Source organism: Oncorhynchus mykiss, chromosome 8 (genome assembly GCF_013265735.2).
Source record: "Oncorhynchus mykiss isolate Arlee chromosome 8, USDA_OmykA_1.1, whole genome shotgun sequence".
Classification (NCBI taxonomy): Eukaryota; Metazoa; Chordata; class Actinopteri; order Salmoniformes; family Salmonidae; genus Oncorhynchus; species Oncorhynchus mykiss.
In genome coordinates this window covers 77,783,415-77,796,088 of record NC_048572.1, presented here as the reverse complement: position 1 = coordinate 77,796,088, position 12,674 = coordinate 77,783,415, and the positions used below count along the sequence as shown (strand labels likewise).

General features: G+C 42.9%; 1 protein-coding gene across 1 annotated transcript in view; it reads right to left on the bottom strand.

The window, feature by feature from the left end:
* LOC110530992 (semaphorin-6B-like) overlaps positions 1-12,674 on the bottom strand; it is a 69,028-nt gene that overhangs the window by 15,288 nt on the left and 41,066 nt on the right. Inside the window, exons 2-6 of the mRNA XM_036986337.1 lie at positions 11,358-11,481; positions 9,023-9,134; positions 8,727-8,787; positions 8,501-8,563; positions 48-146 (exon numbers count right to left, since the gene is read on the bottom strand). Coding sequence (XP_036842232.1) covers positions 48-146; positions 8,501-8,563; positions 8,727-8,787; positions 9,023-9,134; positions 11,358-11,481 — 459 coding nt within the window. The remainder of the gene's footprint in view (positions 1-47; positions 147-8,500; positions 8,564-8,726; positions 8,788-9,022; positions 9,135-11,357; positions 11,482-12,674) is intronic.

Genomic DNA, 12,674 nt, shown 5'->3' with positions numbered 1-12,674 from the left:
ATGCCAATAAAGCTTCATTGAATTGAATTGAATAGACAGATACTCACAGTGTAGTTGGCACACAAAGGGTTGAAGGCATTGGTTCCACACACAAACAGTCCTTCATGTTGACTCAACACCACCTTAATGAAGTTACGACACTCCTCCTGAAGAAAGAGATAAGAAAGGATGAGAAATGACGGGAGAGTCAAAGAAGTACTGTAAGTGTGTGTGTATTTATCTTTCAAACCCACTCCTCAAAGGGTTAGGCAGAGAAATAAGTTTGTCATATCCATATGACAAAAGTAATCAATAAATACTCCTTAGTGTACATACATGTAACAGAGTTAAGAATATATTGAATGCTCACTCCACAGCTAGCTTGAAATGTCACTGATGGAGCCTTTTGTATCAATCGGTTTGCATGTTGTGAAGGAGGGCGGTCACGTGTGTTGTGAAGCAGAGGATGACTGGTTCGAGCCCAGTATGGGGCAGTCGGACAGTGGAGGTAGCTAAGCTGTTAGCAGTACACTGACCCCTGGTACATAGGCTACTTCATGGCAGGAATTCAGTATGCTGAGCTGGCTGAACTAAGCCATGGCTTAGGTGAAAACAACCACTCAGGAAAGCCTTAAGGAAATTACACACAACACACTGTTCAGCTGTATCTCTGTGTTTTAAAAGGGAGGTACTGTTACTCTACACATCTTCTAGCACGACTCACCACAACATTCCCTCTTTAGGAGTTCATCATGGGAGCTAGAAGAATCTCTCCATGTTCTAGTCTCTCTCTCAATTCAATGTAAGAGCTTTATTGGCATGGGAAACATATGTTAACATTGCCAAAGCAAGTGAAGTAGATAATAAACAAGAGTGAAATTAACAATAACAGTAAACATTACACTCAGAAGATCCAAAAGAATATAGACATTTCAAATGTCATATTATGGCTATATGAGTCAAGGAAGAATTTTTATCTCAGTCTAATGGGAAAGGAAAGGGGGATACCTAGTCAGGGTGGGTGGAGTGATAGTTGAGGTTGTTTTTCTGGAAGGCAGAACCAGCGTGTGGGGCTGGTTGCAATGGCCACGCAGAGGGTTGGGATTTGAAAAACTTAGTCTGCGGCATGGAGTAAAGATTCCTGCTACGGCAGGATGTTCGGTGGAAGAACGTAGCTCAGCTGTTGGCGCATTGTGTAAAATCAGCCTCAAGTGTACTGATATTCTTAGATTCCACTGAAAAGGTGAATTCGATAGTTGAGAGTGGTGTTGTATTGCGGAATACACAGACGTCGGTATTTCATTTTATGAATCCGGCGAAGAAGTAATACTTTGAAACGTGCCGCCATTTGAGGTTACGTTTTAGAGCGAGTTATCTCGTCATGGTCAACTTGTATCTACCATTTAAAAAAAGGTTATTTTTGGATGCAAATCTCCTTTGCTGAAACATGTTGTGTCTCATAGGAGACAAGTGCACAATCTTTATACAGAAGGATACTGACCAACTTAATTTAGCTTTCAGTTTTAATATTCACAGATTTGATTGTGCTATACACTTCTACTAAATAAATGAACAGCTTTGGCTGCGGAAGAGGGGCATTTGGAACGTTATTGTCCCGAGAACGATCGCGCAGAGCCAGGTAGCAGCTCTAGCGGTGGTGCAGCTAATGCACCACCGCGAAGGGATGAACACATGAAGGGAGAAGGTGGGCAGATTTGATGGGAAATGTAGGAAAGGAGAGCGGTGGGAAATTGTGGTGGATCAGAGTAAAGAGAGAGGGTGAATAGCCGGTGTGACTGCGACTGGGGTTGCTGAGTCGGTGCTGGAAAATGAAAGTGGAGTTCAAGAGGAGTTTGAAACAATGGAAAATGAAGCAGCTGTTTTCAAAGTACCCAGGATTAAGAGGAAGAATTTAAGTGGTGATGAAGGTAGACATTGATAAATCAGTTGAGGATAAACAGATAGTAGAGATGGTGGGATTTCCTCTGACGAGGAAAGCGAGAGTGAGTCATTTTACGCATCACAACAAAATAGCGAGATAAATGGGGTGGAAGGGAGGTATGGGATTGATAAAATCATTTCTGAAATTGAAGGGAAGAAAGTGATTTAAATTCTAAAGGAAATTAAAGAGTTCAGTCGCAGCCTTAACTCTGTAAAGAGATGTTTACTGTCTCTTCCTATGTATTTTTTTCTCAGCCATGAGCAGTTTTAAGATTTCTTCTTTAAACATAAATGGGGCGACAGTATGACTCAATGAAGGGTAAGGGAAGTTTTCTACAAGAAACGCATAGTAATATTGAAAATGAAGTTATGTGGCAAAAGGAGTGTGTGGAGGGGAGCGGTGGTGTGTAGTCATAAAAGCTAAAAAAGTGGGGGTGTGGCTATCCTGTTCTCAAAAGGGCTTTTGCCTTTGTCATATGAGGTTGAAGAGGTAGTTGAGGGGAGTTTATTTAGAGTGAGGTATGAAAACATCACTATGTGTTTAATAAATGTATATGCCCCAGTGGTGGCAGTTGATAGGGTATGCTTTTTTAGAGACATTATCAAATACCATTGAGAAATGTAACACTGAGGATAATTTATTTCTTGCTGGGGATTTTAACTGCACAGTCAGTGATTTAGATAGAAACCACAAAACCTCAAGGACTTTTTATAAATGCCTTATTGTAATGCATGAACTGTGTGATATTTGGCGGAGCCAACATGGAGGCACGAGACAGTACACATGGGCCCATGTGAGAGAGAACACCATCTCTCTGGCCAGGTTACATAGGTTTTATTGTTTTGAGCATCAATCTCAGGTCTGTAAATCAAGTGTAATAACCCCAGTGGGATTTTATGATGTTTGTTTATCAAATCAAATCAAATTGTATTAGTCACATGTGCCGTATACAACAGTTGTAGACCTTACAGTGAAATGCTTACTTACAAGCCCCTAACCAACAGTGCAGTTTAAAAAAATATGGCTAAGAATAAGAGATAAAAGTAACAAGTAATTAAAGAGCAGCAGTAAAATAACAATATATACAGCAGGGGTACTGGTTAGGCGAGGTAGTATGTACATGTAATGTAGGTAGAGTTATTAAAGTGTTCTAAGGGGTACTGGTTAGGTGAGGTAGTATGTACATGTAGGTAGAGTTATTAAAGTGTTCTAAGAGGTACTGGTTAGGTGAGGTAGTATGTACATGTAGGTAGAGTTATTAAAGTGTTCTAAGGGGTACTGGTTAGGTGAGGTAGTATGTACATGTAGGTAGAGTTATTAAAGTGTTCTAAGGGGTACTGGTTAGGTGGGGTAGTATGTACATGTAGGTAGAGTTATTAAAGTGTTCTAAGAGGTACTGGTTAGGTGAGGTAGTATGTACATGTAGGTAGAGTTATTAAAGTGTTCTAAGGGGTACTGGTTAGGTGAGGTAGTATGTACATGTAGGTAGAGTTATTAAAGTGTTCTAAGGGGTACTGGTTAGGTGGGGTAGTATGTACATGTAGGTAGAGTTATTAAAGTGTTCTAAGAGGTACTGGTTAGGTGGGGTAGTATGTACATGTAGGTAGAGTTATTAAAGTGTTCTAAGAGGTACTGGTTAGGTGAGATGGTATGTACATGTAGGTAGAGTTATTAAAGTGTTCTAAGGGGTACTGGTTAGGTGGGGTAGTATGTACATGTAGGTAGAGTTATTAAAGTGTTCTAAGGGGTACTGGTTAGGTGAGGTAGTATGTACATGTAGGTAGAGTTATTAAAGTGTTCTAAGGGGTCTGGTTAGGTGAGGTAATATGTACATGTAATGTAGGTAGAGTTATTAATGTGTTCTAAGGGATACTGGTTAGGTGAGGTAGTATGTACATGTAGGTAGAGTTATTAAAGTGTTCTAAGGGGTACTGGTTAGGTGAGATGGTATGTACATGTAGGTAGAGTTATTACAGTTACTATGCATAGACGACAACAGAGAGTAGCAGTGGTATGGAGGAGGGGGGGGGGCAATGCAAATAGTCTGGTTAGCCATTTGACTAGATGTTCAGGAGTCTTATGGCTTGGGTTAGAAGCTGTTTAGAAGCCTTTTGGACCTAGACTTAGCGAGTCTTTGACAATTTTTAGGGCCTTCCTCTGACACCGCCTGGTATAGAGGTCCTGGTTGGCAGGAAGCTTGGCCCCAGTGATGTACTGGGCTGTTTGCACTACCCTCTGTAGTGCTTTGCGGTCGGAGGTCCAGCAGTCCTACTGTGTTCCCGGCAGGCAGACAGGGGACAACATTCCCTGACTCTGAATTTTTGGGACGTCTCTAGGGCTATTGGGTTGGATGCTGGTCTAATTTTAATTGATCAGGAAAAGGCATTTGACAGAGTTGAACATCAATACTTATGGCACACTTTTGAGGCATTTGGTTTCAGCTCTGGTTTTATTGCCATGATTAGGGTGATATATGGTGACATTGAAAGTGTGCTGAAATTTAAAGGTGGCTTGAGTGCTCCTTTTAAAGTATGTAGAGATTTTAGGCAGGGGTGTTCTTTGTCAGGAATGATATATGCAACCATTATAACTACTAAATAGCATTAGACATCACATTGAAGGGGTGTAGCTTTCAGAGGATACTCCTCCTCTTCGTCTCAGCCTATGCCGATGCTACTTTAGTGAAAAATCAGGCAGAGGTGGATAGTTTGAGTCTCATGTTTTTTTTCACCTTCATTTAACCAGTTAGGCTAGTTGAGAACAAGTTCTCATTTGCAACTGCGACCTGGCCAAGATAAAGGACAGCAGTTCGACACATACAACAACACAGAGTTACACATGGAATAAACAAACATACAGTCAATAATACAGTATAAAAAAAATAAAAGTCTATATACATTGAGTGCAAATGAGGTAAGATAAGGGAGTTAAGGCAATAAATAGGCCATGGTGGCGAAGTAATTACAATATAGCAATTAAACACTGGAATGGTAGATGTGCAGAAGATGAATGTGCAAGTAGAGATACTGGGGTGCAAAGGAGCAAGATAAATAAATAAATACAGTATGGGGATGAGGTAGTTGGATGGGCTGTTTACAGGTGCAGTGATCTGTGAGCTGCTCTGACAGCTGGTTCTTAAAGCTAGTGAGGGACATAAGAGTCTCCAGCTTCAGTGGTTTTTGCAGTTCGTTCCAGTCATTGGCAGCCGAGAACTGAAAGGAAAGGCGGCCGAATGAGGAATTGGCTTTGGGGGTGACCAGTGAGATATACCTGCTGGAGCGCGTGCTACAGGTGGGTGCTGCTATAGCAACCAGTGAACTGAGATAAGGCTGGGCTTTACCTAGCAGAGACTTGTAGATGACCTAGAGCCAGTGGGTTTGGCGACGAGTATGAAGCGATGGCCAGCCAACGAGAGCGTACAGGTCGCAGTGGTGGGTAATATATGGGGCTTTGGTGACAAAACGGATGGCACTGTGATAGACTGCATCCAATTTGTTGAGTAGAATGTTGGAGGCTATTTTATAAATTAGGGGGCGCACTATTATTGTTAACAATGTGGTTGCCTCTGCACCGTGACATCGGTTGTCATGTTTAGAGCCACCATCTGGCCTTCTGGCTAAGATACAGGCGATTATTGTATATTTATTTTGGGATAAATATAATGGGTTCCACAAAGTGTTTTGTATTTGTCAAAAGAGGAGGGGGGGGACAAGGTCTTCTACATCTTGCTAGGAGGGCTGCTGCTTTCCGGGTTTTAGTTTATTCAAAGGTTGCTTTATGGACCGGAAAATGTGGTTTGGAGATGGGTGGCAGGTCCTGTATTACAGCAGGTCGGGGGATTAGGTTTAAAGAAGGATTTATTTTAGGTTGATAGTAGCCAGATTTCAAGGGGGGGAGTACCTTCGTTTTACAGAGGCCTTAGGGTTTGGAGCATAATAACGGAGTCCAGACGCACTCCAGCATTGGCTGCTGGAGGAACCTCTGGTGTATGGGGCAAGACTGGATTGTACAACTGCAGCTGTTCCACATCTCTCCAAGATTCTGGTGAAGGGCAAAATCCTCAGCCTAAAACAGTCAATGACCATGGCTGGGCCCACCTTAATGGTGGGCTGACGGGTGGCTGAATATTTCGGGTTGAGGTCGGAAAGAATTGTCGCACAACTGCTGGAAAGCTGCCGGAAGGCTCTGTCTGTAGAAGAGTGGTATATGCTTAATCATAAGAAGAAGGCTCAAGATGAATAAGTCCCATTTCCAACACTAGGGATTACACCCAATATCCCAGTCAGAAAGAAAGGTGTTATTACTGGATTTGAGAGGGTTGGAAGAGGTGGGTTTGGATGAGGTGAACGGGAAAGACTTATATAGGGGGTGTGTCAAGGATTTGAATAAAGATAAATTGAAGAATAGAAAATACACTCCTTGGAGGGTAAAACTGGGCATTAGTGACAAGGTAAAGCCAGCATGGAGAGCACTGTACAAGCCACCATTACAAAAGGCCACCGGTGACATGCAATAGAGGGTTTTGCATGGCATCATTGCAGTTAATGTTTTTGTATCTGTTATTAACTCAGATATTGGTGTCCAGATAGATGTCCTTTTTGTAACATAAGAGAAACAATTTTTCACTGTTTTATGGAGTGTGAGAGGCTAAAGCCTATTTGAAATACTGTAGTCTTTGTTTACAGCTGTAGGGGAGATTTTCAATAACACTGTTTTTATTTTGGGGTTTCACTAAGCAACAGAAAAGAAAATGTCAACTGTTAAAACATTTTTGGGGGACTGTAACAAGTGAGCTAAGAGTCGGGAAGCAAGTTCAGGGAGTGAGTGTTTTAATAAATAAACATAACATAATACAAAACAAGAAAACACAAAAAACACACAGACGTGAAACAGAAACAATGACTCCTGGGGAAGGAACCAAAGGGAGTGACATATATAGGGAAGGAACTAAAGGGAGGGACATATATAGGGAAGGAACTAAAGGGAGTGACATATATAGGGAAGGAACTAAAGGGAGGGACATATATAGGGAAGGAACCAAAGGGAGTGACATAAATAGGGAAGGAACCAAAGGGAGTGACATATATAGGGAAGGAACTAAAGGGAGGGACATATATAGGGAAGGAACCAAAGGGAGTGACATAAATAGGGAAGGAACCAAAGGGAGAGACATATATAGGGAAGGAACCAAAGGGAGTGACATAAATAGGGAAGGAACCAAAGGGAGAGACATATATAGGGAAGAACCAAAGGGAGGGACATATATAGGGAAGGAACCAAAGGGAGTGACATAAATAGGGAAGGAACCAAAGGGAGAGACATATATAGGGAAGAACCAAAGGGAGGGACATATATAGGGCAGGTAATCAAGGAGGTGATGGAGTCCAGGTAATGATGGTGACAGTTGTGTGCCATAACGAGCAGCCTGGTGACCTAGAGGCCGGAGAGGGTGCACACGTGACAGGGTTAAGCTAAGAGGGTAATTTCTCTGAGTAGGAAACATAAAATAGACACGCACGAGTTATGAGCAGGTTGTAAGATGTGTTTCTAAGGGATTAGTCAAAGTGAGCATAAAAGTGGATTTTGAGTTCTTCTCGGCTGTAAAAGATCTCCCATTGTTTGAGGAGACGTGGGCTTATGAAGGAGCGGTTTGTTTTGTGGAGGAGGGGAAACTATTTTTTTCTAGATAAAATGAGTTGAACGTATATCTATGTTTTTTAATTTAATAAATTTTTATTTAGGAATGACATTTGTTGCTTAATTTCTGAAAAGGCACAGTGTGCCATTATTTTTGTTCATTATTAAGTATAAAATAAAGGTTTTTATAAAAACTCAAAACTCTCTGTCTGTCTGTCTTTGTCTCTCTCCACTTTTGATGTCAAAAACCTTTGATGTTGTTACTTTCTCTTTTTGTTTCTTTCCCTTTTATCTGTCAACCTTAATGCCACACAACTCTTTCTCTTTCCCACGCTCTTCCTCTTTACCTTCAATCTGTCGCTCTATCTCTACTTTTATCTGTGACTGTTTGGTCTTCTACCTCTATTTATATATCTCAAGTGCTTTCTCCACTGATCGCTCTCTCCCTTTCTCTCCCTCCCTCTCTCTCCCTATCTCCCTCCCTTCCATCCTGATTTCCATGGTCTACCCCAGGGCTGTGTGACACCACCATCTCATTATCTCTCTCTCTCCCTCTCTCGCTGTCTTTTCTCCTTCCTCGATTTTCTCTCTCCTCCTCCCCCACTTCTTCTCTTCCCCCTCACTCTCTCTCTTCTCTTCCCCCTCACTCTTTCTTTCTCCCCTCTCTGCCAATAAGACAGATAAAAGTAAAATCTTTCCCTCTCGATCCTCCCTCTCTCCTTTATCTCTTAGGCCTCCATTATTCACTGATCGTATCACCCCATATTACTCATCACTCAGATCAGTTGCAGGTATCACATTCTCACTGCAGGACAACATGTCATTGGGATTACTAGAATCGATAACCCCACAGCACCCCCAACAACACACTGTAGTCTAAAGTTTTTTTCTGTGAGTAACCACTGACATACGCTGCCCTCTGGGCTAGAGATGGGAACTAACCTCATGTTTGCCCTTCATTCTGCAGACTCGAATGTCATTCTTATTGGATTCCCACGTCCGCTTCTAGCAGAGGACCACAAAATGACATGACCAGAGGGTTACAATCATACTGGGATCGGATTTAATCAGAGGTGTTTGTTACATCAGCGAGGTCTGTCTGTCTGTCTGTCTGTCTGTCTGTCTGTCTGTCTGTCTGTCTGTCTGTCTGTCTGTCTGTCTGTCTCACCTTGCTGTAGAACATTTCATCCCCTGACATATTGTCCAGCTCCACTCTGTATAGATCGTCTCTGTTTTACAAACACAGACAACAGGAGAGAAATACAGACGTTTTCAGTATTTTGCAGTGTATTTGATCATGAAACAACTATATACTGTGTACAGTGTGTACGGCAGGATACTGTGTACAGTGTGTGTGGTAGGGTACTGTGTACAGTGTGTGCGGTAGGGTACTGTGTACTGTGTGTGCGGTAGGGTACTGTGTACAGTGTGTAAGGTAGGGTACAGGCAGTGTCTGATTATTACCTGGCTCCTATGTAGAGAGTGCGGTTGACCTGGAGCACTGTCTGAATGTGCAGGTCCTGTCTCTGAGAGGAATGATGAGCTCTACCCACAAACACAGGATACCTCCTCACCACTGAGAAGAAGGATGAGAGAGCGAAAGAAAGGGTTGTTTATACTCTATCATTACATTACAGGGGATGGAGAGAGAAAGACAGGAAGGATGGAGGAAAAAAAGCTAGGAGGGGAAGAGTGAAAAGTGAGAAAGGCGGAGGAGGGAGAAACAGAGCGATGGCAGAAAGATGGAGACAGACAATGATAGTGATACAGGAGGGGAAGAGGGGATAGATCAGACACATACAGTATGGAAGGACAGGTAGGACACACTGCAGGAAGAGAGGAGAGGATAGATCAGACACATAGAGTATGGAAGGACAGGCAGGACACACTGCAGGAGGGGAAGATAGGATAGATCAGACACATACAGTATGGAAGGACAGACAGGACACACTGCAGGAGGGGAAGATAGGATAGATCAGACACATACAGTATGGAAGGACAGGCAGGACACACTGCAGGAGGAGAGGAGAGGAGAGGATAGATCAGACACATACAGTATGGAAGGACAGGCAGGACACACTGCAGGGAAGGTGGAGAGGACATAGTGACATCTCCATACGGACTCCTCTTCAGGAGATTGAGTGGGACCACTGTCTCATTGTCCTTGACTGCAGGGAGCGACATAATAGACATCCATCCATCTACGCATCTCCAAACGCTCTGCCCTCTCTCTCTCCTCTGCTTCTATTCAATCTCTCTCTCTATTTCCACCACTCTCTATTTCCATCTCCACCTCTCTGACTATCTACCTCCTCCCTCCTTCGATTGCTCTCTTTTTCTCTCTGTCCTCCCATGTCTCTTTCTCTCCACCTCTCACACCCCCTCCTCTTGAACTAGGTTGATGCTCAATCAGATATGCAGTAAAACAGCAACAAAGCAATGACCTCAGATAGCAGCTCCATAATATTAAATTGAAGGAGAGGAGGAGGGGAGAGCATTATATATTTTGTTCACACACTCAAGGAGAAACACATTTCCCAGTGCTTCTGCAATCTATCTCTGTGACACGGTTGTTTCGTGTGAAAACAGCTCCAGACCAAGGCTGTGACCCCTGAACTTTCTGGCCTGATGGAATACTGAGAAGGGCCACCAAGGGTCATTCAGCACAGATACCATACATACACAAACGCATGCAGGCCAAAGAAACACATACACACACTGAGTATACGGAAACATTAAGAACACCTTCCTAATATTGAGTTGCATCCATAGCCGCAGGAAGTAGTTTGGTGGTGGTGGTGGTGGCGTTTTTTTTAATGGGGGGGATGAGCAAAAAATAATGACTGTGCTGAAGACGTCTATATCGGTCTGATATCATCACAAACCACTTGATGCCTCAATGTACTCAATTACTGTATTGGTCATTTCTTCATGGTGATGGAGTCTACAGGTACAAAGTCTACAGGTACAAACCAAGATGACCAGTCTATGTACAATACAGTAATATACATTTACATTAATTGGTTTGTAAGGATGGTAAATTAATACTGTACAAAGTGGTTGTTTTTCATGTTATTTGATCATGAAAAATATTCAATTTGATGTGGATGTTTGATGTCTTTGCCCATAAATTTGCACCTTTTGATGTAATGTTTGAGAACAGGGTTTTGTTCTTTCTGGATTCCATTAGAATGACAGAATCACAGAGAATCGGACATAGCAACAACTCTTACAATTCCAACTATTGAATCCTGCAAGATACTGTTCTTCATTATACAAGTAACTTTCTTGCTAAAGCGGAGATGCTGAGAAATAGGGCCGCACTACAGACATCTACATTGGTTTGCTAATACTAGTAAAGGCCCAGTGCACCACTTTGTGAGAAAAAAATGTATATATTTTTTGATTCCGATATTTTTCAGATGGTCTTGCAGCACCCTCAGCCCCCCTACTTCCCGCAGCTATGGTTACACCCCTCCTTTTGCCCTCAGAACAGCCTCAATTCGTCAAGGCATGGACTGAACAACGTGTCGAAAGCATTCCACGAGGAAGCTGGACCATGTTGACTCCAATGCTTCCCACAGTTGTGTCAAGTCGGCTGGATGTCCTTTGGGTGGTGGACCATTCTTGAGACACACAGGAAACTGTTGAGCGTGAAAAATCCAGAAGCGTTGCAGTTCTTGACACAAACCGGTGCGCCTGGCACCTACCACTGTACCCCATTCAAAGGCCATTCACCCTCTGAATGGCACCCCCCCCCCCCACACACACACACACACACACTGAGAAGGACACATACCCTCTAAGGGAGCGTAGCTGAGCGGACCGGGCTCCTCTGGGAAAGAACTGTGAGCCAATCGGAGGAGAAGGAGGAGAAACATGAAGGGAGGGGCCATGGTTGTCATGGCAGCACAGCACGGGCACTAGAAAGGGAAAGAAAGAGAGGAGAGAGAGAAGAGAGAATAATCAGTGACCAGTCCTATAGTTGCAAATCACACCGTACATTATATAGGTGGTGTAGAGAGATATTGATTGCAATAGGTTGCATACACGGGCACACACACATGTACGCATGCACTCAGTCAGGGTCAAATGACCTGGCACCTAAAGTATGGTCCATAGAGCAGCGTACACTGGGGAGAAGGCTGTGCCAAATGAAATGCAATGTGCCCTATTGTTTAGAATGGCTACACATTGTTGAGCATTTCCAGCTGAACACGGTGACCTAAGCCATATACCACCCCAGAGTCCTATATAGAGAGAAGTGGCTACTGCTATAGAGGGAACCCTACAGGGCCATACACCATAACATCCTATATAACAGAGAAGCTGGGCCCTATAGCAAACCCCCCAAAAAAGGGAAAGACTGAAGGCAGCTGGAGAACATCAGACAAGCTGAGGGAAGTCACAGATAAGTTGGACAATATCTCCATGTACTCTATAGAGCCCAATGCTTGGTAATGTACTCTATAGAGCCCAATGCTTGGTAATGTACTCTATAGAGCCCAATGCTTGGTAATGTACTCTATAGAGTCCAATGCTAGTTAGTGTACTCTATAGAGCCCAATGCTTGATAATGTACTCCATCGAGCCCAATGCTTGGTAATGTACTCTATAGACGCCAATGCTTGGTAAAGTACTCTATAGAGCCCAATGCTTGGTAATGTACTCTAAAGAGCCCAATGCTTGGTAATGTACTCTATAGAGCCCAATGCTTGGTAATGTACTCTATAGAGCCCAATGCTTGGTAATGTACTCTATAGAGTCCATTGCTAGTTAGTGTACTCTATAGAGCCCAATGCTTGATAATGTACTCCATCGAGCCCAAGGCTTGGTAATGTACTCTATAGAGCCCAATGCTTGGTAATGTACTCCATCGAGCCCAAGGCTTGGTAAAGTACTCTATAGAGTCCAATGCTAGTTAGTGTACTCTATAGAGCCCAATGCTTGGTAATGTCGTCCATAGAGTCCAATGTCTTGTAATGTACTCTATAGAGCCCAATTCTTTGTAATGTACTCTATAGAGCCCAATTCTTTGTAATGTACTCTATAGAGCCCAATTCTTTGTAATGTACTCTATAGAGCCCAATTCTTTGTAATGTACTCTATAGAGCCC